Below are 26,817 nucleotides of genomic sequence, written 5' to 3'. Positions count from 1 at the left end.
AGGCAACATGGGAACATGAAGTGGGAGGGGAGATAGGATGGAGAAAGGGGAAACTGTTGGGTGGAGGGTGCGGAAACAGCGGGTTACCTGAGATTGAGGCCAGGATGATTATGGGAGCAGCGGATGTGTCTTAAGAAAAACTCCCATCTGCACAGTTCAGAGAAGCTCGTGGTTGAGGGAAGGATCCAGATGGCTTGGGTTGTGAAGAAGCCACTGAAATTGAGCATGTTGCACTCAGCTGCATGTTGAGCCACAGGTCAACTTTGTTCTTGAAAACAGTTTGGAGGTGGACATTCATCCCAGTGGACAGCTGGTTAGTAATCATGCCAACATAAAAGGCTGTGCAGTGTTTGTAGCAGAGTTGGAATATGAGATGGCTGCTTTCACAGGTGGCCTGCAATACTATTGGACTTTCACTGAAAGAATTCCACTTTTCTTGAACAACACTTCCAACCAACTGTCTGAGCCTTAGATTTTTACATCAAAGATTTGCAATGGGCAGGTTGGAATGCCTACAAAAAGGAAATGACAGTTACAGAGAAAATTCACAAAAACCAGCAAAAACATGTGCAAGTGTGACGCTAATGACACAACCACCAAACATAAAATTTGTATAAGGAAAATCAAGCAAACCAATAATGAAGTCATCCTGGGAACTGCTACACAAAATGACACAGAGAAGATACTGAACAACAAAAAGGTGCAAGACACTGATTTGTGAACAGCCTAAGTAAAAGAGACCTTTACTGATAGTGTATGACATTCCAGAGAACACATATGCAAAGACACTAAAAGATACACTATACATGCAGGATCTTGGTTTGGTGCTTATGGGCATTCAACAGCAAGGTTATCAGTGCAGCATGCAGAACATTGAAGTTGAAATGACCAAGGAAAGCTTACAAAGTGGCTTTTCAGTATGATTTAGGACAGCACCAATGGAAACAAAAGTGGTCCATCAAGTTATTGAAGTGAGCCCTGAGGTTAGAACAGCTCTCATGAAGCAACAAAAAGTGTATCTTGGATTTCATTTGCTTTCAGTGAAAGACTATTTAGTAGTGAGGTGGTGCATTCAATGCCAAGACCTTCCTCATTTGGCAAACAATTGTGGCAAACAAGTAGTAATTTGTGGATGCTGCGGAGAAGAAGATCATATCTGAAAAGAATGCAATAAAATCAAACAAGCAGCAGTGTATGTGCCATATAAATACAGAGGTAAAAAGTGGTCAGGAAACTGAGGTGAACATCACATGTATCACACCTTCCCAACAAGGCAGATTGTAAGAATGGATTATGGATAGGCATCTCATAACAGTATAGAGCAATGAGGATTCAAATGATACCAACAAGTGCCATCCATATAAGAAACATAAATCACATTTGAGGAGGAGGGACACCGAAAGAGCAAGGAATTTCTGAAAAAAATGTGATCAGTAAGTACCATAGTATAGTGCATGTCACATGGACCAAATTATAGCATCATGCACCTATGCAAAATCAGTTAACAGGTTTTTGGCAAAAATTAAGGACTATGTGTTATAACAGGGGAGCAAGATCACAGATGGATATGTGAGTGACACATGATACAAGTGATCAGAATATGGTGACACCAACAGGGCAACTGTACATGGAATGCAACATCACACAACCTGAGGAAAATACTGCACTGTCTACACAAGTAAAAGAAGATTCCCCAGAGAGAGAAGTAAATAATCAAACACAGACTGGAAGAGATCTACGACAGATTTATGAAGTTACAGAGAATGTTACGCAACTCATTTGGCTGTAAGAGCCAATGATGCTTACAGCAGCATTAAGACATCTGGTAATGAAAATGTGCCCAGCAGCAGAGTATGTTACTTTTGCTGCACCTGATTTCGTAGACAGAATCCATCTCAAAGTGAACAATCTGCCAACAGAAGTGGAAAAACTGACGTTATTGAAACAGGTTTCTGCATAAAAAATGAATAGTTCTCATTAGATATGTCGTACATATACTTTGTGATGACACACTGTCGTATAACAAGGGATTACAAATAAGAAGAGCAAAATTGTTGAATATATAACCCTCATCCCTAATGGAGAGAAAAATAGGACAGCTTAATGCAATCAGAAGTGTCAATGTGTTGCACGAGACTAGAAGAATAACAGAAGAGTTGCAGTTAGACATATTATGCCTTCAAGAACCATGTACCAAGGCAAGAAAGATCCACAGTGTGCCAATAACTGTACAGATTGTCACTCGAGGGCAACATCTTATGGCACCAATATCACATATTACAACCATGGCAAAATGAATGGGACACTTCAGGCATTCGCAAGACATTCAACCACTCGTCAACATGCTGCCCTCCTGGCTAGACAAGATATTCTGCAGATGGAGAGAAGACAACTGATGTTGGTGATCACCAAATGAAATAGTTTCTCAAGAATTTACACTGCATGGGTGCAAGTGACAAGGAAATGTGGACTTTTGCCATAACAGAGATTAGTAGAATTGCTTGTTACAGTGGAAACGCTGCTAACATGTTGCCTGACACCCAGAGACTTCAGCAGACAGTGGCTGTTGGTCGGGATAGTATGAGGGCGAATCCAATAGTGGTAATAACCATCTACAGGTTAAATCCACCAATATAAATGAACAAACACAGAACAGATCTGTAGTGCTTAAGGTAACATTTGTAGTTGGCTAACTGATTAAGGGTATGGGTTTAGCGTTGTAGGGTTGCCGAATCCAATGATGCACGCTACACCACATGTAATAATCACTATTTTTATTTCTCGTAAGCACACATATACAGTTGTTTACATTCTGAATTCTCGGTACACGTCCGTACACTTTCACGCGCGACCACAGACTGGGGCAAAGAGCTTGCCAAAAACAAAGATATTACCCGCGACTTGGTCGATAGTCGCCACATTAGCCCCCCCCCCTAGAGTGTGGAGCACAAACATAAATATTGGGGCATACATGTAAAGGGAACACCCAGGGGGGGGGGGGGGGGGGGGGGGGAGAGGGTGTTTAATCAGAAACCATACCTTACATTACATTACATTAGTAATTGAAGTCTTCAAGCCAGCGAGGGGGGCGGATGGTCCTGCCTGACCGGGTGAATCCTCGTACAGCAGTTGAGGGATCTGGGGAGGGGATGGTGGGTTGTGAGGGGCCAGGATAGCGGATCTGAATGCCTGTGGCGGTACATAGGACTTTGACCGTTGATGGGTCAGTACCAACAGGCAAGGGGACAGACTGGAGGAGATGAATGTGAGTTAAGTTGTCACTGGGGAAGCTGGCTTGTTCGTAGAAGATGTACACATTACCCGGCTGCATAACAAAAAACACATTAGTGCTGCAAATAAGATCTGTGTTGACATTCACTACCACTTCCTTATACGGGTTGACAGAATCTCCACACGAGTCGTCATCGGTGACATCACACGCTCTGAGGCTGGTCCCTGATACATCACTGAATCCTAACAGGTGAGAGGCGAGGGGCTGCCTGTAGGAGGGTAAGTCATCACACGCATCACTCTGCATAGGAATGTCAAACGCACCTGTAGCACTGTCACACGACTGGGAGTGGGGAACGTCACACGTGTGAGAATGGGCGTCGCTCATCCATGGACTGTCGGTAGATGCCTTATGCGAGGTGGGTGCAGCAGGGGATGGGGTCTGACTGGGTGGGGTATCGGGCAGTTCTCCCAGAGTCCATGCAGGTTTGAGGCGGCACACGGATACCGTTTGAGGCGTGCTGTTAATGAGCACTTCGAACGTGTTGGTACGCCGTGATATGACTCTGTGCGGGCCCGTATATGGAGGTCTGAGTGCCGGTCGGATGGTGTCATCACGCACCATGACATGAGTGCACGACGCCAAGTCCTTATGCAGAAATACGGGAGGGGGCGTGTGTGGTCGAGGAGGCGGCACGCGGATGTTAGCAATTAGCTCCTTGACCTGCCCGACGAATGTCGAGTCGCAGATTTGATCTGGAGGAAGTGAAGGCTCGACTAACTCTGCTGGGAGTGTGAGGGGTTCTCCATACAGTACCTCTGCCAGGGATGCGCCAAGGTCCTCTTTGTACGCGGCCTGAACGCCTAACATTACCCATGGTAAGGCATCGGCCCACTCACCTCCGTGGCACATCAGGGAAGCTTTAAGCGTTCGGTGCCAGCGTTCCACAAGCCCATTGCTCTGGGGGTGGTATGCTGTAGTCCTAAATCGTTTCACCCCACACAGTTCACAAAGCTGTCGGAAGAGGGCAGACTCGAACTGGCGGCCCTGGTCGGTGGTGACAGAGACTGGGCAGCCGAAGCGTGAGATCCACATTAACAGCAGGGCTCGGGCCACTGCATCGGCTGTGATAGTAGTGAGAGGAATTACCTCTACCCAGCGGGTAAACCTGTCAATTGCGGACAGTATGTAACGGAAGGGGCCTGAGGGGGGTAAGGGCCCGACGATATCGATGTGTATGTGCTGGAATCTTCTTTTTGCCACATCGAACGTACCCATGGGGGGCTGTGCATGACGTCCTACTTTTGCGCGCTGACAAGCCACACATGCTCGTGCCCAACTGCGACACTGTTTTATCACCCTGGGCCAAACAAAACGTTCAGATACCAGACGTGCGGAGGCGCGAATGCCAGGGTGTGCCAAGTCGTGGATACTATTAAATATGTCCCGGCGGAGAGGTGCAGGAATCACCGGGCGTATGCGTCCTGTTGAAATGTCGCACCAGATGGGTGATGAAAACCCAGGAAGTGTCCGTAACTCTAGTTTGAGTCCTGTTTTGATATCGGAACGCAATGCTGCGAGTTCAGTATCCTCTGTCTGCAATTTAGGGAGCTCACTGAGGTCCAGTTGTGAAGATAAAACCGACACCCGAGACAGAAAATCAGCGACGACATTGTCTGCGCCTCTGACGTAACGTATGTCATTCATAAACTGACATATAAGGTCCATATGCCTAAAACGTCTCAGGGATGAGTCCTTACCTGGGTTACAGAAAGCGTAAACCAATGGCTCGTGGTCGGTAAATACCACGAGATGGCGACCTTCGATATCGTCTTGGAAATATTTGATAGCAGCGTAAATAGCAAACAGTTCCCGGTCGAAGGTCGACCATTTACGTTGGGAAGCGGTCAGTTTGTGGGAGAAAAATCTGAGCGGCTGTACAACAGAACCCACGGATTGCTGAAGTACTGCCCCCACTGCTGTATCACTTGCGTCTGTAGTAAGCGAGATGGGAGCATCAGGAATGGGGTGAGCAAGCGTAACAGCTGTCTGTAAGGCTGACTTTAGATTATCAAATGCGCGACGCATATCTGGAGTCCACGTGACCGCCCGAGACCCTGATGTGTTTTTTCCTGCGAGGGCATCCGTCAGTGGGGCTTGTATGTCGGCGGTGCGGGGAATATGTTTACGGTAGTAATTTACCGTTCCAAGGAAGCGGCGGAGGCCCTGAAAATCTTTGGGCAAAGGCACCGTACTAATGGCCTCCACCCGTTCAGGTAGGGGGCGGATGCCGTCGCCAGAAACTCTGTGGCCCAGAAAAGTGACACTGGTGCAGCGGAGTTGTGACTTAGTATTGTTCACTGCGATACCATTTGCTTTTAATTGTTGGAACACTGTATTTAAATGTTGTTCATGTTCCTCGAGGGAGGAAGAAAAAATTAACAAGTCGTCCAGGTATGCATATGCAAAGTCCAGTTTTCCAACCAGCGAGTCGATGAACCGTTGCCACGTCTGTGCAGCATTTTTAAGGCCGAATGGCATAAACAAATACTCGAACAACCCGAACGGGGTGATGATAGCGGTCTTTTCAACGTCCTCAGGTGCCATTGGCAGTTGGTGGTACGCCTTATGACAATCAACTACACTGAAAATTTGTGCCCCATGCAGCTGGGAAGCAAAGTCTTGAATATTTGGGACAGGATAATTATCTAAAATTGTTCTGGCATTAAGCGCCCGATAGTCACCGCAGAGGCGGAAAGTGTCATCTTTCTTGGGCACCAAATGAATGGGTGACGACCAACAACTAGAAGAAGGGCGGATAGTCTTATTATCTAAAAGTTCCTGAACAATAGCTTTAGCGTGTTTAAGTTTTTCCGGATTTAAACGCCTAGCCTTTGCACGTACCGGTGGGCCTTCTGTGGTATTTATTCTGTGGACAGTACCGTTATTGATCGCGAACACCGATGGGGATGCTGGACCAGCACCCGTTGCACTGTGACTAACCTTTAATGCACACGTGTGTGCGTCCAAGGCCGGCAGTTCAGCAGCAGTGGCGGTGATCCACTGGTAGTCCTTGTCGAAGAGCTCGGTGGGGTACCTGGTAGCGTCGCGGGTACAGCTTCCGTCCGGCAGTAGAAATGTCACGCGGCGTCGGCTGCAGGTGCGAGGAAGTGGTGCGAGGGTTGGGGGCGTGGCCGTGTGCGACAGCTGGGCGGTCTGCTTACGCGCGTCCGTGAGCTTGGCTTGCACGGCGGCGATGCGTAAGCGGAGGGCCCCATTGCTGTCCCGAAGTTCGTCGTTGTGTGATCTAAGAGAAAGCACTGCAACAGCAGTTTCCGCTAGCTCACACAGCAGAATGGCGCTTTCGGATGAGAGGGGTAAGATATCTGAACCGGTGGTACGGTCTCCCGAGTTAAAGGTTAGTGCACCTCGTTGTAGGTTGGGTGACAGTGCGTGAGCTAAGAGAAAATCTACCCCAAGCACGGGTTCATCCACATCCGCGATAACGAAAGTCCACTGTAAGGGCGTATTAATGTCCTGCAGTTTAAGGCTTAAATTCGTTATTCCATGAGAGCAGATAAGGGAATTATTGGCGGCTCGAAGCGGGGGGCAAGGCTGAAGCTCGAATTTAATACCTGCGGACAAAGGTATCACACTAACCTCGGCCCCCGTGTCGACTAGAAATGAAAGGCAAGACACTGCATCTTTCACGTACAAGCGTCCTGGCGCGTGAGGAGAAGAAGTATTTAGTGATAGGCATCTGTGCGGTGCAACGCGACCTGTAGCGCCTGAATTGGGTCGCGTTATTAGTTTGGGAACGCGCATGGAGAACGACATTTCTTAGCCGCGTCGCCAAAGCAGGAGTGGAAATAACACCAAGCGGGGCGGCGCGTGGCGTCGCCCGTCGCGCTGGTTGAGGTCGAAGCGGCAGTGGAGGGGGACTTGTTTGTAGTTCCCTCCGATGGCGACGCTGCAGTAGTGCTGGTAGGAGAGGAGTTACTGCGGCGGTTGCCAGACGGCGTTGGCTCCGCGCGCATGAGTGGAGCGAGTCGTGCGCACTCTGTACTGCAGGATGGGAACTGCCGCGCAGGTGTGCCAACCCCTGAGGCCTGAGGGCACCCTGGGGGGTATGCGGGGGGGGGGGGGGGGGGGCAGAATGTTGTAAACCTGGTCTGCGATCTTCAGTTTGGCATCTAGTGGGGCCGAAGTTACATGTAGAAGGTGAAGTTGAACTTGCGGGGGAAGTTTCAGCAACCAGATGGTCCAAAGTGTAATGTCCGGCATGTGATGCGTGTCAATCATAGCGCGGAGATGACGCCAGAGTTGCGACGGGGACCTGGATCCCAGCGATTCCTGACTGATGAGGCGGATAGCTTCCTCTGTCGATGTGGATAGTCGCTCGAGGATGGTGTGTCGGGCGAACGCATATTTGTCCGTAGCGGGGGGCGAAGCCACAATGTCGCAGATCAGATCCAGTTCGTCATGGAGGTGACACAGTAAGCATAGGAACTTTGAATTGTCGTCGGCGACGCCGTGTAGCTGCAGGACGTGGTCGACCAAGGCAAACCATGTGCGTGGGTGATCCTTGCGAAGGGGTGGTAGCTTCGGCCAACGGGTGGGAAAGTCTTGACATAAATGTTTAGCAGAAACTGTCTCTCCCTGTCCATAGTTCTGCAACGTAATTGTCTCGGGTGCAGTAGCGGTGCACCAGCTTCCGCCACTGTCAGTGGCACGCGGCACGGTAGGCGCGGCTGGCTCGACCTTGGTCCAGAAATCAACGAATCGAGCGGTCGACGGAGTAACGCTGACGGGCGTAGAATAGACCGGCGCGGTAGAATCGACCGTAGTCGACCGATGTGCGGCTAACGACGGAATACAGTTTCCGGGCCCCTCCCCTACAGGTGCATTAAAATAGTTAAAATCACCTAATGTTTGTGGAACACACGCGGCAGGAACGGCGTGTGCTGTCAGAAACACTCGTAAAGCGGACGCTGGTGGTGTAGGGGGGGTTGGTGCAAAATCCGGAGTTCCGGCAGAAATATGGACTCTCCTGTCTTGAGCGTCCGGCTCGATTTGTACAGTCACTGATTCGGGTGGAAAATTCACACTTGCACTTGGGAAACCTGTAAACATAGTCACTGGGGTTTGAGCACATTGTGTCGGCACACGTGGCTGTGGAATTGTATAAACACTGTCCTGTTGAGTACAGCCAGTCGATGTGTTCGGAAACTGCGTAGAACTATTGCGGACGCCCGGTGGATAATTGTAAAACCATGCCGAAGCGTCCGTTGGAACACTTAGTTGGCACGTGTTCGGTGTAGCAGGCGGCAAGCGATCCATTGTGTACTGCTCGACGGTATAAGATTTCGTTGTAGCACTCGCGAACAAAATTTGGGGTCACCAGTATGGGTTTAGCGTTGTAGGGTTGCCGAATCCAATGATGCACGCTACACCACATGTAATAAACACTATTTTTATTTCTCGTAAGCACACATATACAGTTGTTTACATTCTGAATTCTCGGTACACGTCCGTACACTTTCACGCGCGACCACAGACTGGGGCAAAGAGCTTGCCAAAAACAAAGATATTACCCGCGACTTGGTCGATAGTCGCCACAAGGGTTTTATTGTAGTTTTGTAGTTGTAGTATTAAAAAATTCAGTATCAGAAATATATAATTACAGAATGTATGTATAGCCAACTCAGATGCATAAAATTGTTGTGAAATTGACCATGGTTTCGACAGCACTAAGGTGTTCTTTATCTGAATAAAAATTACATAGGATTACATGTAATCACACCATAGGTGAAAAACATCTGAGCAAAAATGCTCTTGTCAAATTGAAACTATAACAGGAATAAAATTAAACTGTAAAAATATAACATATTTGTCAATTGGAATAAAACGTTCCATCGAAATACAATGGCAGTCGCGAAGTCGCTTAGGGCAAAGAACTGCATCAAACTGCCGCTACCATCACACTGCATGAAGACCATCTTAGTGCTGTCAAAACCATGGTCAATTTGACAGCAATTTTATGTAGCCAAGATGGCTATAAATACATTCTGTAATTAAGTTAATGCATGGTTGCTTGAATTCAGCCAATAACAATGTTTAAAATTTCAAATATCAGAAGTAGTTAATACATAAGTTTATTATCATCATCCAAGAAAACATGAACTGTGTGCTCTATTGTAGCTTTTCAGATAATAGGCTGTAAGTGTGAAGAATAAATAAATAAATAAACAAACATCAAAGATACTAACCACTTCTCTCACCAACTTCGCACCACCCCACTCCATTACCCTCCTGGATCCCTACTCATCACTGTTGATGTCACCTACCTATGCATCAAAATCCCTCATGCCCATGGCCTTGTCGCTATCAAATGCTACATTTCCCAATGTCCTTCAGACACCGGAAACACCATCTCATTCCTTATATACCTTACCAACTACATATATCGTAACCCACAACTACTTTTCCTTCGGAGGGAAGGTTTACAAATCTGCAGTACAGCCATGGTCACCGACATGGCACCCTCCCATGCCAAATTATTTATGGGAAATCTAGAAGAACCCTTCCTAGCCTCTCAAAACTCCCAACTCCTAGTCTGGTTCAGATTCATTGACGATATTCTCATGATCTGGACTTAGGGCCAAGACACCCAATCCTCATTCCTTCACAGCCTCAACATCTTTTTTGCCATCTGCTTCACCTGGTCCTCCTCTACCTAATGCACAATCTTCCTAGATGTGGGTCTCCACCTCTCTGACAGCTCCATCCACACTCCCGTTCACATTAAACCGACTTACCAACAGTACCTGCATTTCAACAGCTGCCATCCCTTCCACACCGAAAAATCCCACTCATATGGCCTAGCCACCCGTGGACAATGTATCTGCAGTGACAAAAACTGCTGAAGGCCTCACTAAGGTCTCCACAGAGAGGAAACACCTCTCAACCTGATCCCAAAGAGGTTTGCCATGCCATATCATCACAAACTCTCAATCCTCCCATCAGCCCTAAGAATCAGCTACAATGGAGTGCCACCGTCACCACCCATTATCACCCCGGACTGGAGCAAATGAACCATATCCTTTGCCAAGGCAATGATTATCTCTCATCCTAGTCTGAAATGAGGGACATTCTGTCCAAGATCCTTTCCATCCCTCCTAAAGAGGTGTTCTGTCACCCACCCTACAAAACATCCTAGTCAAACCCTATGCCATTCCGACTCCCAATGCCAATCCCAATCCCAATCCCTTACCACAGGGATCACATTCCTGTGGCAGACATAACTTACCTTATACACAGGCAAAGTAATTGAGGCCTAGTTTTTTCAAATAAATTTTATATACTGGCACAATCCATATCACTTCAGGCAGGAGGATTACCTTCATAGTCTCAGTTATTATTGAATTTAGCATATGTTAAAATTCAGGGGTAAGTAAAAAATAAGTACTTTTTTTTTGTTTTCTCCAGGAAACTTCCGGCCCCGAGATACAGGTCTCCAAAGATGACACTGCGAACACCATTTTGAAGACGAGAATTTTGGAAATTTTTTTAAAATGCTGTATTTCTGTAACAGTTCTAGATATTTTGTTGAAGTTTTCTTTATTTGAAAGGTAATTGCTTTATGATTACAATAGTATACTTCATTTGGACATATTTGTCAAAGTTCTTTTACTGTTGCCTTTTGAGCATTTTTTATAACTTACAAAATTTTTCTTTTCCAAACATGCCAATCCAGAAACATTAGAATTTTTTTATTAATACCATGTAGTACTCTATTCTCTGTAAAGGAGAGCTTCCAATTTTAAGTTGGGCAGGTTTTATTTTAAAAAATCGTTTTTTTTATTTTTATTTTTTTTTTTCGCTTTCAAGGATAATGTATGTCTTCACTGGAGTTGTTTGTTACTGATTTCTTTGTGACACTGTTTCTATCTATTGTCTTTGTTGCAATTGTTTCTTTTCACTTTCATTGTTGCAGTTATTTCTTACAATTTATTGTAGTTTGTTTGTTGTGGTTGTTCATTGTAGGTTTCTGTATTGTAGTTGTTCAGAGCTAATTTGTTTAATAAATAGGCTTCAAAGAAATCTGAGACCATCCATTGAGTTTCGTGTTTTCATGAGGAATTTGTCAGTTGACACAGTTGCAGTGTGTTTTTTGAAAAGGTCTGTTTGAAATGTCATCTGACAGGGCACAGGAGAGTGAAGTGTGCCAACTTTTTGCATATCCATGAAAGAGTGTTATATAAGACACAAAAAATACAGACTTTGTTCAGGTTGGGAATAAGTGTTATCATTTGAAGACTGTTTCAGTGAAGGTGTTTCCAGTGCCAACTTTTTGTGATTCTAAATATTTTGACAAAATAACAACAATGATAGCATCTAAACAAGGTGAAGCTTCCCATGGTGCAGGTTATGCATCAATAGGGGAAGAATTAAATGGCCTGAATCAGTCAACTACAGAGGTAGATGTTAGTCATGTTAAGAAACCATGGTGAGTGAAGTAGGGTCATAGCTCTACGCATCGAGAAAGTGCAGAGAAATTACTAAAGGTATGGATGAATACACTACAGCAAAACTGACCACACTCTTTATGGGTTTAGCGTGGTAGGGTTGCCGATTCCAATGATGCACGCTACACCACATGTAATAAACACTATTTTTATTTCTCGTAAGCACACATATACAGTTGTTTACATTCTGAATTCTCGGTACACGTCCGTACACTTTCACGCGCGACCACAGACTGGGGCAAAGAGCTTGCCAAAAACAAAGATATTACCCGCGACTTGGTCGATAGTCGCCACATTAGCCCCCCCCCTAGAGTGTGGAGCACAAACATAAATATTGGGGCATACATGTAAAGGGAACACCCAGGGGGGGGAGAGGGTGTTTAATCAGAAACCATACCTTACATTACATTACATTAGTAATTGAAGTCTTCAAGCCAGCGAGGGGGGCGGATGGTCCTGCCTGACCGGGTGAATCCTCGTACAGCAGTTGAGGGATCTGGGGAGGGGATGGTGGGTTGTGAGGGGCCAGGATAGCGGATCTGAATGCCTGTGGCGGTACATAGGACTTTGACCGTTGATGGGTCAGTACCAACAGGCAAGGGGACAGACTGGAGGAGATGAATGTGAGTTAAGTTGTCACTGGGGAAGCTGGCTTGTTCGTAGAAGATGTACACATTACCCGGCTGCATAACAAAAAACACATTAGTGCTGCAAATAAGATCTGTGTTGACATTCACTACCACTTCCTTATACGGGTTGACAGAATCTCCACACGAGTCGTCATCGGTGACATCACACGCTCTGAGGCTGGTCCCTGATACATCACTGAATCCTAACAGGTGAGAGGCGAGGGGCTGCCTGTAGGAGGGTAAGTCATCACACGCATCACTCTGCATAGGAATGTCAAACGCACCTGTAGCACTGTCACACGACTGGGAGTGGGGAACGTCACACGTGTGAGAATGGGCGTCGCTCATCCATGGACTGTCGGTAGATGCCTTATGCGAGGTGGGTGCAGCAGGGGATGGGGTCTGACTGGGTGGGGTATCGGGCAGTTCTCCCAGAGTCCATGCAGGTTTGAGGCGGCAGACGGATACCGTTTGAGGCGTGCTGTTAATGAGCACTTCGAACGTGTTGGTACGCCGTGATATGACTCTGTGCGGGCCCGTATATGGAGGTCTGAGTGCCGGTCGGATGGTGTCATCACGCACCATGACATGAGTGCACGACGCCAAGTCCTTATGCAGAAATACGGGAGGGGGCGTGTGTGGTCGAGGAGGCGGCACGCGGATGTTAGCAATTAGCTCCTTGACCTGCCCGACGAATGTCGAGTCGCAGATTTGATCTGGAGGAAGTGAAGGCTCGACTAACTCTGCTGGGAGTGTGAGGGGTTCTCCATACAGTACCTCTGCCAGGGATGCGCCAAGGTCCTCTTTGTACGCGGCCCGAACGCCTAACATTACCCATGGTAAGGCATCGGCCCACTCACCTCCGTGGCACATCAGGGAAGCTTTAAGCGTTCGGTGCCAGCGTTCCACAAGCCCATTGCTCTGGGGGTGGTATGCTGTAGTCCTAAATCGTTTCACCCCACACAGTTCACAAAGCTGTCGGAAGAGGGCAGACTCGAACTGGCGGCCCTGGTCGGTGGTGACAGAGACTGGGCAGCCGAAGCGCGAGATCCACATTAACAGCAGGGCTCGGGCCACTGCATCGGCTGTGATAGTAGTGAGAGGAATTACCTCTACCCAGCGGGTAAACCTGTCAATTGCGGACAGTATGTAACGGAAAGGGCCTGAGGGGGGTAAGGGCCCGACGATATCGATGTGTATGTGCTGGAATCTTCTTTTTGCCACATCGAACGTACCCATGGGGGGCTGTGCATGACGTCCTACTTTTGCGCGCTGACAAGCCACACATGCTCGTGCCCAACTGCGACACTGTTTTATCACCCCGGGCCAAACAAAACGTTCAGATACCAGACGTGCGGAGGCGCGAATGCCAGGGTGTGCCAAGTCGTGGATACTATTAAATATGTCCCGGCGGAGAGGTGCAGGAATCACCGGGCGTATGTGTCCTGTTGAAATGTCGCACCAGATGGGTGATGAAAACCCAGGAAGTGTCCGTAACTCTAGCTTGAGTTCTGTTTTGATATCGGAACGCAATGCTGCGAGTTCAGTATCCTCTGTCTGCAATTTAGGGAGCTCACTTAGGAGTTCCGGCAGAAATATGAACTCTCCTGTCTTGAGCGTCCGGCTCGATTTGTACAGTCACTGATTCGGGTGGAAAATTCACACTTGCACTTGGGAAACCTGTAAACATAGTCACTGGGGTTTGAGCACATTGCGTCAGCTGTTGAGCACTCGGAACATGTGGCTGTGGAATTGTATAAACACTGTCCTGTTGAGTACAGCTAGTCGATGTGTTCGGAACCTGCGTAGAACTATTGCAGACGCCCGGTGGATAATTGTAAAACCATGCCGAAGCGTCCGTTGGAACACTTAGTTGGCACGTGTTCGGTGTAGCAGGCGGCAGGCGATCCATTGTGTACTGCTCGATGGTATAAGATTTCGTTGTAGCACTCGCGAACAAAATTCGGGGTCACCAGTATGGGTTTAGCGTGGTAGGGTTGCCGATTCCAATGATGCACGCTACACCACATGTAATAAACACTATTTTTATTTCTCGTAAGCACACATATACAGTTGTTTACATTCTGAATTCTCGGTACACGTCTGTACACTTTCACGCGCGACCACAGACTGGGGCAAAGAGCTTGCCAAAAACAAAGATATTACCCGCGACATGGTCGATAGTCGCCACATCTTCAAAGTAGAAATTCCATCTTCAGAAGAAAATGAACCAAAGTACTCTTGCACCTCTTTCCAGGAATTTTTCACAAATATCAATTCAGCTGTTGAATATTGTGCATCCTACAGTGAAAAGGCACAAGTTTTAACTATTATTCCAGAGAAATTTTCAAAGAAAACAATTGCAAACCATGTTCCATCAGTATCAAAGTACATGGTAGATAAATCAAGGAATGTGAGATACATAAAAGGAGTCTTTGGAAGACCAGATCCCTATTATGGTCATCCTGTAGAAGCTGCTCAAGTTCAAATAGTGCAGTCATTTTATCTGGAAGATACATGGGACTTTTCGCCAGAGTGCCAACAAAAAAGACACTATAACTGTAACAGCTGAAGGTCAAAAAGTTGTGAAAGTGAAGAGATATATGACTCACAGTATTAAACAAACTTTTGCAATTTATAAGATTAGATTAGATTATATTTACTTTCATTCCAATTGATCCGTAGTGAGGAGGTCCTCCAGGATGTGGAACATGTCAGAAAAACAACAATACATGACAAATATTTACAACTAAAACAAATAAGCTAATGTACCATTCCACAGGTCCCAAGTGGAATGATCGTCATTTTTTAATGAACACTAAGAGTCATTTTACAAATACTAATGCACTGAATTTAAAATAAAAAAGTTCTTTAATTATTTATAAAGTAATAAACATGTAATACAACTACTGTAATACTTATTTACAATGAACACATTACTGCACTGAAATTGTGCAGAAGTTATGTTGTACTTATATACAAATCGGTTGGTTTTACTGAGAAATGCATCAATGGAGTAGAAGGAGTTGGCCACCAATAAATCCTTTAGGCTTCTCTTAAACTGAATTTCATTGGTTGTTAAGCTTTTTATGGCTGCTGGCAAGTTGTTGAAAATGTGTGTTCCTGAATAATGCACACTTTTGTACAAGACTAAGGGACTTTAAATCCTTGTGGATATTATTCTTATTTCTAGTATTGATTCCATGAATTGAGCTGTTGGTTTGAAAAAGTGATATACTTTTAATGACAAATTTCATTAAGGAATAAATATATTGGGAAGCAGTAGTTAGTATCCCTAGTTCCCTAAACAGGCTTCTGCAGGATGTTCTTGAGTTCACACCACATATAACTCTTACTGCACGTTTTTGTGCCCGGAAAACTTTAGCTTGGCTTGATGAATTACCCCAAAAAATAATCCCATATGACATTATGGAATGAAAGTAAGCATAGTATGCCAGCTTTTTCATTTTTACATCCCCTATGTCTGACAAAATTCGCATTGCAAACAGAGATTTGTTAAGATGCTTCAGCAGTTCTGTGGTGTGCTCCTCCCAGTTGAATTTATTATCAAGCTGTAATCCCAAGAATTTAACACTGTCCACTTCTTCTATCTTCTTGTCATCGTATGTTAGACATATACTCTTGGGACACTCCTTACAAGTTCTGAACTGCATGTAGTGTGTTTTTTCAAAGTTTAGTGACAAAGAATTGGCTAGGAACCAGTGATTAATGTCCACAAATATTTTATTGGCTGATCTTTCTAAGACTACACTTGATTTGCTATTTATTGCAATGTTTGTATCATCGGCAAACAAAACAAACTTGGCATCTGGTAATGTTACTGATGAAAGGTCATTGATATACACAAGAAAAAGTAAGGGCCCCAAAATGGAACCTTGTGGGACCCCACATGTAATTAGTTCCCAGTTGGATGATGCCTGATAGCTTGATACATGTCTCTTTCCTAATAACACCCTTTGTTTCCTGCCAGAGATATAAAATTTGAACCATTTTGCAGCGTTTCCTGTTACACTATAATATTCTACTTCCTGGCAGATTAAAACTGTGTGCCCGACCGAGACTCGAACTCGGGACCTTTGCCTTTCGCGGGCAAGTGCTCTACCAAATGAGCTACCGAAGCACGACTCACGACCGGTACTCACAGCTTTACTTCTGCCAGTACCTCGTCTCCTACCTTCCAAACTTTACAGAAGCTCTCCTGCGAACCATGCAGAACTAGCACTCCTGAAAGAAAGGATATTGCGGAGACATGGCTTAGCCACAGCCTGGGGGATGTTTCCAGAATGAGATTTCCACTCTGCAGCGGAGTGTGCCCTGATATGAAACTTCCTGGCAGATTAAAACTGTGTGCCCGACCGAGACTCGAACTTGGGACCTTTGCCTTTCGCGGGCAAGTGCTCTCCGCAATATCCTTTCTTTCAGGAGTGCTAGTTCTGCATGGTTCGCAGGAGAGCTTCTGTAAAGTTTGGAAGGTAGGAGACGAGGTACTGGCAGAAGTAAAGCTGTGAGTACCGGTCGTGAGTCGTGCTTCGGTAGCTCAGTTGGTAGAGCACTTGCCCGCGAAAGGCAAAGGTCCCGAGTTCGAGTCTCGGTCGGGCACACAGTTTTAATCTGCCAGGAAGTTTCATATCAGCACACACTCCGCTGCAGAGTGGAAATCTCATTCTGGTATAATATTCTAGTTTACTTAAAAGGATATTGTGATTTACACAGTCAAATGCCTTTGACAGATCACAAAATATACCAGTTGCCTGCAATTTTTTGTCTAATGAATTAAGCACATTTTCGCTGTAAGTGTAGATAGCCTTCTCAATATCAGAACCTTTTAGAAATCCAAACTGTGACTTTGACAATATGTTATTTGACATAAGATGGTTATAAAGACGACTGTACATTACTTTTTCGAAATTTTTTGAGAATACTGGCAACAGTGAAATTGGACGGAAATTTGATGCTATTTCTTTATCTCCCTTCTTAAACAGTGGCTTAACTTCAGCATATTCCAGCCATTCAGGAAATATTCCACTGATAAATGACTGGTTACACAGATAGCTTAATATGTTACTTAGCTCAGAATCACATTCTTTAATTAACTTTGTTGATATTTCATCATACCCACTAGATGATTTTGATTTTAAAGATTTTACGATGGATATTATTTCTGTTGGGGTAGTGAGGGTCAAATTCATATTATGGAAGTTACTTGAAATGTCTGGTCTAAGGTAATCCATAGCAGCATCTACCGAACCTGACAGCCCCATCTTTTCAGTAACAGTTATAAAAAGTTTGTTAAGAAATTCTGCAACACTATACACGTCTGTCACCAATGTATCATTTACTCTTAATGGTATTTGTTCCTCTTCATGTCTGGTTCTACCAGTCTCCTCCTTCACTATATCCCATATTGTCTTTATTTTGTTATCTGATATGACTATCTTTTCCTTGTAATATATTTGCTTTGACATCGGTATTACAGTCTTTAATATTTTGCAGTATTTCTTATAATGTGCTATAGCATCAACATCGGAAATGTTTCGGATTGACACATACAGTTTTCTTTTTGTTTTACAAGATACCCCTATTCCTCGAGTAATCCATGGCTTCTTTGTAGACTTTGCTCTGACCTTGGTAAGTTTTGGGGGAAAGCAGTGTTCGAATAAGGTAAGCACTTTATTAGCAAAAATGTTATATTTTTCATTCATGCCATGAGCACTGTAAACATCAGTCCAGTGAATGTCTCTGAGGAGTGTCCTAAAATAATCAATTTTTGGCTTACTGATTACCCTCTTGAGCTCAGATTGAACAGATTTTATATCCTGTTCAGTATTAACATTTAACAGAAGGAACTGCATGTCCTGGTCTGAGAAGCCATTGACTATTGGTTTTGTAATATAATTTTGTTCATTGGACTTTTCTATAAAGATATTATCAATGGCTGTTTGTGAGCAAGTGGCTATCCTAGTGGGGAACTTTACAGTGAGAATTAAGTTGAATGACAGTGTTACTAACTCAAATAAGTTCTTATTGGGAGAGTCTTTAAGGAAATCTACATTGAAATCACCAGCAACCACTATTTCTTTGTTTTTTTGTTGTTAAATTGGTCAGTACAGCTTCAAGGTGGTTTACAAACAGATTAAAGTTACCTGCAGGTGCTCGATATACACTTAATATTATGAAGGATTTTTTGTGAAATTCTAATTCTGTTGCACATGCTTCCATATGCTGTTCTAGGCAAAATTTATGAATGTCTATGTTCTTAAATTTATGACAGTTCCTGATGAATGTGGCAACTCCTTCTTTCTCCATTTCTGATCTACAAAAGTGAGATGCTAACCTAAACCCTGTAACTCTTAAAAGTTCTATACCAGTGGTCACATGATGTTCAGAGAGGCAGATTATGTCAGCTGGGTTTGAAGACTCTAATTCATCTATGCAGATAGTTAATTCATTAATTTTATTTCTCAGTCCTCAAATATTTTGATGCAATAAAGATAGCTGACATTTCACATTGACTGAGTTAAAATTGGGTGGAGTTAAAATATCTGCTGACAGTTGAAAATTCTTAACCAATGGCTGTTTATGCTGATGTAATAAGCTGGAATTATGTTTTTTGATTTCTTTCTCAAACTGAAGAGCAACTATACAACTTCACATATTGGAAGATCAATATTTTATGCAAGTGGATAGTGCCACTCCCACCTAGACATGTCTGTTTATGTGTGTACTGCACAATTTTTTAACTTTGAAGACCTTACTGGAACACAAGATATATGACACCTTGATTGGGCACGTTAAGTCATTAGTAATCTGTGATGTAAAGCGAGAGACTTGTTTGTTTCAAGAATGTGGTGACTGCCCTGGAAAGGGAGGACTGTCTTTACAGACACTTGGCCTGTAAGACGTAGCAGATAACTCTGCAGAAATTATATATGCGACATGGGAGGAAAATAAAGTAATTAAGAAAACTGTTGCCTTTGACAGTTTCATTGATGAACTTGGTAAATGGTCAGTGAAAGCAGTAACACACCAGCATATGAAGAAATTGCAACTACACATTGCAGAAGTGAAAGGGTGTGTACAAGCTGAACAACTATGTTTAGTGCATCACTGCGATTTTGCTGAAGACTGGTCTGTAATTCTCACACAAGCAGTACAAGGGTATCATTGGATTAATGACCACGTTTCAATTTTTACAGGAGTGACATATTTTCAAAACAAGACCACAAGTGTTGCAGTTATAAGTGATGACAGACATTTGTGCCAACTGACTGCGTATATAGTGCTACTGGCCATGTGAAGGGGCCTTGTGATGGTGTAGGAGGCCTGCTGAAGCACCATGCTACAAAACATAATCTTTCCAGACCAAATACAGCTGCGATTCAGAATGCTGAGGATTTTATGAGAGTCATGAAATCTTGCACATCCACAGCCCTCATTCTTTTGTCCAATGAGGAAATCGAAGAATTCCGTGAGCAGAAAAAAGAACAATGATCCAAACAAACTACTCCTGTGAAAGGAATCCAGAAGATACATTTTTGGACTCAAAGTGATGGGCGAACTCGTACTGCACGCACTTAAAAGAGCAAGAAAGAAAAAAATTTCGTTCGTTCAGCCAACACCTCAGAAACAGCAGGATAATATTCAGATTCACAACCTGAGAAGGTGGATGTTTGTGGTGTGTGTGTATGACTGTAACTGGTGGACTGCAGAGATTATAGACACCAGTTATGAGTTAAACAAAATTGAAGTGAATTTTATGCTACCACATGGACCAGCTGCTGGATATAGGTTTCCAGCTGATGGACAGCAACAACGCCATCAGTGCTCACTTCCTGTTTACAGTGTTTTGAAGACTGTAAGTGCTCCAGTTCCTAATGGTTCAACAGGAAGGCAGCACTCTACATCAAAGGAAGATACTGAAACAGTGGAACACATTTTTAGTTCATTTACTGGCTAATTTCAGTACAAAACAGAGTTCACAGAAGTTGTATAAATTGAAACCTTTAAGTCTTTGGATCTTTCACATACATTTTGGAACCATTTAAGTTGCTTGAAAAATGAGTCTCTTACTCTTCTTTCGAAATTAGAATTATGATAATAAGGCTGGGCTTTGATTTTTCTGAGCCTGTTATGTGATAATGTGGTAATAAAGCAGGTTTTACGTATGGCAAAAATTTCAATTGTTTATAAAATCTGTTCAACCTAAAAGTGGAAGCTCTCCTTCTGAGGGAACATAGAACTATATGGTACTAATCAACAGAAAAAAATTATGGATTGGCATTATGAAAAAAAAAAAAAAAAATTCATAAAATGTAAAAAAAGCTCAGAACCCTAGAGTAAAAGAGCTTTGACAGATAAGTCCAAATGGAGAATTTCTTTGTAATCATAAAGCAATTCTCTTCCAAATAAAATTAAAAAAAAAAAAAAAAAAAAAAAATCTAGAACTGTTCCAGAGTTACAGAATTTTAATTTTTTTTTTCCAAATTTTGCATCTTCCAAATGGTATTCGCTGTGTCATCTTTGCAGGGCTATATCTCGGAGCAGAAATTTTTTTGGAGAAGAAAAAAAAAATACACATTTCTTACTTAGTCCTTCCTTTTAACATAAGCCAAATTCAATAACATCTGAGACTATGAAGGTAAGATTTTTTCCTAGCCTGCTTGAATTGATATGGATTATACATACTACATTAAACCTAATCTGTTTCAATGACTTGTCTCATGAGATGTCGTACCATATACTGGCAACAAAAGTACAAAAATGATAGAAGGATTTAGACGTGAAAGTCAAATGTCATATTATTTTATGTTACAGTACATACTTTGTAACAATGCGGAAGTCTTACATGAAGAGGGGAATAAGCACATTGACATTTGAAAGTGTGATAATCAGCTGAAAAGTAATTGTGAAATATAGCAGAAACATTGTGTGCAAGTTAGGAGAGAATTCCCATTGGACTTTTTAAACCAAGGCCCAGCACTGGCCAGTACTAATCCCTGGAAGCCACATATTTCTGTTTAGCTATGAGCATTATCCAGATCTGAAAACAACTGTGAGATTAAGGTTAAATATGTTCATTTATAAATGTATTACTGTGCTATTTTCTCTGATGTGTACCAATGAAGTTACTGTAACTCAGTACGATTTTTAGTACACTAAACATCGACTGAACATACTATACGTGTTGCAACACTTTCATCGCTTATGGAACTGCTCTTTATCAATTACAATGAGCGTCTTGGAGTTGTTTCATTCATCAAGTTCCATTGAGCCTACCATACAGAAACTTCAAGGATGTGGAGTGAAGTGAGTCAAGTTATAAATTAGCATCACATGAAGACATCAGTGAATCTGTAGCTATACAGAACATTTCAATCCCCGAATTCAGTTAATTTTGACAAAGTTCTTAATTTTCATTTATGTTGGTAGTTGTTGGTTTATAAGAGGCATTAGCTTGTTGAACAACGGATCTAACACCGTAAATGTAATTAAACACGCAAAATATCGAAATGATTTCCCTTAACACGCGGGAAAACAAGCGCTATGGTATATTTATAAAAGCCGCCACAACACTGTCCTCGCCATATTCGAACTTTCGCTTTCACTTTGCAATGCAATCATTCATACCCCAGCATAGCACGATCTCGCCGTGATGTGCTAATGTCAAAATTCTGGGAAACGTATAAGTCGAACAATATCGTTATCGATACATATATCGAACTTACTTTCTAGCGCTACATCTAGCGTTAATTCAGTAAAGTTTTATAACAGTCAGCCATGACAGCTGAGTTGTTCATGCTGACGTGAAGATTATGACATTTTTTCGTTAACAGAACAAATGGCAGATTCTTTTTTTGGATTTAACACGTCCTTATCAGTTAGTATAATAAATTCTATATTCACTAATGTCCCAATTTTGTAGTTTGCTCTGAACTTAACCAAGTACAAACCGTATCAGTATACACAATGTATGTTGGAAAGAAAGATTTGATACATTAGCATGCTTGTTATGAGCCGAAATGACCGTTGAAAGATAAAAGCAATGAAGGCCTTTATACAGTTAATTGTCGTGCTTTTCATGTGTTTTGTGGTGCTAAAGTTATGTAACTTCAGAGCGGGTAAGTCGCTATTCATAACAACTTTAGAGGAGCCGCAGTTGTTACTCCAGCTTCCCTCGGGAATGAAACGTTATGTTATCTGTATCGTTCTCGTGCTTCCTATTTGCTGTCGGTTGGCCACAGTCATGGTTAACAGTCGTTTTAAATTTTATAGCGCCCTCATTTGAACGGCCAACTTCTCAGATATATAGCTTTGTCACATGTTTGTAGGTTTGTCAGTTGTCCTATCACAAATCATATAATTGACGTGCGTGGCTAAATGACAGTTGTGATCTTAAAGTTAACAGGATAAACCAGAGTTGTTTTTGTTAGTTGTAAACATTGGTTATGTATGCTATATGCACTGGAATACCTAAGATTTCTTGTTCTGGCTGCTGCATTATGTAGTTTTTCTGATGCTGAGGACCGTTTTCTTTTTTTTGTAATTGCAATTTCATCTATTTCGTTTCTAGTTATTCTGGTTTTTGTAAAGTGTTGTCAGCAAAGATTGTGTGGCTTTAAGTGATAATTGTAGTTGATTATATTGGATGATTTGTAGTTGTCATCCATCTGGGCTCAGGGTGTTCCACATTCCTAAAAGTTCTAGCTGCTGACTACCAATGTTTGGCCTGTGGATTAGCAGCATAGTCTGCAAGAAGCTGATTACTGCTTTCCACAGGGAGTTGGTGCGTGTGACATGTGTTTCTTTTTGTTTATTTTTGCCCAAAAATATAGTACTTGTTTTATTTGCAACATAATTTGTATGTATTTTTATTTCTGTACAACTGGTCTGCACTTTCAACTTTGAAAGAACTCTGATTTTCACAATAAAATCTAAAACTTTTTGTGCTGGAGATCCCAAATTTGTTTTGGGAACTGTGGAATGTTATGTTTACACACCAGCAACTGATGTTAACAGGTGGCCATTGTGAATGATAGTAGTGATGCAAGTATATGATATTCTTGTTAATTTGTATTCTGATTTATGAATAATTTGTACATTGGAAGTCTTATAGATTAGGAAGAATTATAGAAGCGTAAGAAGGCCCACGTATTCAATCCCAGGCATATTACCTTACCACCATTCCATCTCTCTTTGTTATAAATTCACTTATATGTGCATTTTATACAGAGGTATGAAGAGTTTTTCAATATTACATTTGAATGGGTGTTTCTATTATAACGCACAATGATTCTAGGCCTATAAATAATTAATCAGTGTAAAGCAATAGTAGTAGGTACATGATGTTGTTAGGTCATCAGTCAGGAGACTGGTTTGAAGTAGCTCTCGACATTAGTATATCCTGTGCAAGGGTCTTGATGTCTCCATAAGTACTGCAACCTATTTCCATTTAAACATGCTTACTGTAATCATGTGCCCTTCCTGCCCACCATTAGTAAACTCAGCATACGTCCTATCAACATGTTCAAGTTGTACTACAAATTTCTTGTCTCAATTCAGTACTTCATCAGTTATCCAATATAACTCTGTAACCTGTAGCATTCTCCTGTACCACTAAATTTCAAAAGTTTCTATACCCTTCTCATCTGAACTATCTACCATCCACATTTCATTTGCATACAAGGCTACACTTTGGACCTTGAAAGCAGACCTCTAGCACTTAAATATAAATTCAGTGTTATTGAATTTTACTTTTACAGAAATTCTGCTGTTGCTAGTCTGCATTTTATATCCTCCTCACTTCTGCTGTTATATTTTGCAATCGAAATGGGAGAATTCATCTACTTTTAGTGGTTCCTTTCCAAATCAAATTCCCTCAGCATTGATTGATTTAAATTGACTACATTCAGTTACATTTGTTTTACTTTATGTCCATGTATAACCTGTCTTCAAGATACATCCTTTCTTTTCAAATGCTCTTTGAAATTCTTTGCCGTATTTGACAAATTACAATTCCATCAGTGAACTTTGAAGTTTTTATTTCTTCTCTCTGAACTTTATTCTGTGTCCAAATTTCTTCCCGGTGTACAGATTGAATAACATTGGGAATATGCTAATTGTTAATCTTCTTATAGTTCGTGTGGTTATGATCATAATGTAAATGATGTTGAATGCGTGGTTAGATGTACGAGAGGGCCTGATAACCCTAACTTGTGAGGATAAATAAATGAACTACAAAATAAACAGTCATTACCTTACATAGCCCCTATAAAAATTTTAAATGGTATTTTCTGCATATGACAGTAACTTTCTATTGTACTGTTGCAGTATGTAAGGATATTGTCAAGCATAAGATTTGATGTCATTCTTTGGCTTAGAAACAGATTAAAAATAACAGTGATTGTTGTTGATGGTAATAGGGACAATGACTCATTGACATGAGAAACTTGACACATAGATTTGTGTTGTTACGTTGCAGGTTGAAGTCTGACAGATAGTCTTCAAGCTTTGGTATGTGTCATTCAGAATAACTATTTGAATAATAAATTCAGCCTATCATGAAAGTCACAGTGTGACGATGCTTCAGTACATAAATTTTTAATACATCTATATGACAAGAATAGACTGTTATTGGAGCTTTCCTTTTTACTGGAGTTGACAGTTATCATGATTTCACTAATATTAATTTTACCAATATGAAATTGCTCAGTGTTTCATTTCTCTTTCATCTGAACTGTCTCTTAAGATAACTATACATATGACCCAAATACATTTAGGAAGCAATTATTTAAAAAATTTGTGCATCCATACCAACTGCCATGTACAAGTTGGCAATTTTCTTTAATATCTTAATTAATCACACTTGTTGACCAGCTTTTGAGGCCACTAAAAAATTCTTAGAAAAATGCGTCGGAACTCTGCATTAAGAGTATTTTCTCTCAAGTAATGAAGGAAATTGAAGAGAGTAGGAAGACTGGAATGTCTGTAATGAGAGTTTATGCTTTGCTCCACTTACTTAAATATGTGTTGCTACTAAATATTTCAGTCATTCAGGATATGAGCTGTGGGCCACTAACTAAATCACCAAGATAACTTACAGGTTGCATTAGGTCAAAAGTAAGATTTTTGGTGCTTCTAATAACTAGAATGATAGCCTATTTGTTTGCGTTATGATGATTCATATAGTCTCACAAATGCGTTGTTTTCATAATCAACAGTAAAATATTGCCTATTTATTTGCAGTATGATGGTTCATGTAGTCTGACAAATGAAGCATCTTCATAATTAACAGTGAAATATTGCAACAGTGACTACTGTCTTTGATTTGATTAACATTGCTACGAGAATTGTTGGAAAAAGTTTGCAGGTATCGATAAGTTTGATGTGTCAGGAAGTGGAGAAACGTTTGGTTTTCAGCTAAATATTTCACTTTTTTCTACCATTGTTGAAGCAATAGGTTGACCCCCACCCCCAATTTTTTTTAGACTGATACTTATTCATTTATGTTTTTGTTCCTTTACTGTTTGAAAATGTTACTGTACAAGCTACTTGTGTTAGTGTAATAATTGACAGCTACAATTTTTAGGGCTATTTAGATGAAGAACTGCCTGATGGACCTGGACCAGAGTTGGAAGATGAAGAGGAGGAATATGATGCTCTCAATGATGAAACGTTTGGTGCTGATGCACTTGGTGAGTTCAGTTGACATATAACTAAATAATAATGTTCATTATAACACAATATTTGTAGAGTGTGGCATTTCCTGAAACAGAAAAAAATGAATTATTGTAGAAATAATGGTTTCTACTAGCTTATGTAAACAATAACAAATAACATAATGATGCCATGATGTGTATTAAATTAAAATGAATCACCTGTGTGACAGCAAATTTTGTTTGAGAAGGCTAACATAAAATACTCCTGTGAGGGGGAAAAAAAAAATCCTTGGCCTATGTGCAAAGACCTTGAAGTGCAGGGTGAGTGGAGTAGAAGGGTCTTTGGGGATGAGAGACCGATTTAAGATTTTTATTATAGAATGGTGTGAGGAGAGGGATGTCAGGCAAGTGGGGACAGGAACTAATGGAGAGCGAGACCAGGTAGTAGGTCTGGAAATGAAGTGTACATTGAAATTACACCAGAACAACAGATGTATTGTATGGAGAGTTCCATCAGTGTAATTTAGGTGTTAGTAGGGAGTCTGTAAATGACACACTTGCTACCTCCAGCCACAAAACCTCGTTTGTGTTAACTATGACCAATTGCAGGGTGTTATTGCTGACAGTAACTTGTCACTTGTAGGCACCATCTACAGATAAATTAGTACTGCAATGGGCATTCTATACCAGCCTGTGGGTCATCTTCAGGAATCATTTCTTGTTGCCTAGAGCCCTAAATCTCTCCCCTGGGA

The 26,817-nt window shown here is 42.2% G+C and overlaps 1 protein-coding gene across 1 annotated transcript in view; it reads left to right on the top strand.

The window, feature by feature from the left end:
• Window positions 1–22,191: 22,191 nt before the first annotated feature.
• LOC126419538 (protein PAT1 homolog 1) overlaps window positions 22,192–26,817 on the top strand; it is a 110,560-nt gene continuing 105,934 nt past the window's right edge. Inside the window, exons 1-2 of the mRNA XM_050086728.1 lie at window positions 22,192–22,287; window positions 25,996–26,101. Of these exons, the coding sequence (XP_049942685.1) occupies window positions 22,249–22,287; window positions 25,996–26,101 (145 nt within the window). The 5' untranslated portion in view covers window positions 22,192–22,248. The remainder of the gene's footprint in view (window positions 22,288–25,995; window positions 26,102–26,817) is intronic.

This window comes from Schistocerca serialis, chromosome 9, assembly GCF_023864345.2.
Source record: "Schistocerca serialis cubense isolate TAMUIC-IGC-003099 chromosome 9, iqSchSeri2.2, whole genome shotgun sequence".
NCBI classification, from domain to species: Eukaryota; Metazoa; Arthropoda; class Insecta; order Orthoptera; family Acrididae; genus Schistocerca; species Schistocerca serialis.
The sequence above is the reverse complement of the archived record's forward strand: the minus strand, read 5'-3'. Positions and strand labels throughout refer to the sequence as shown.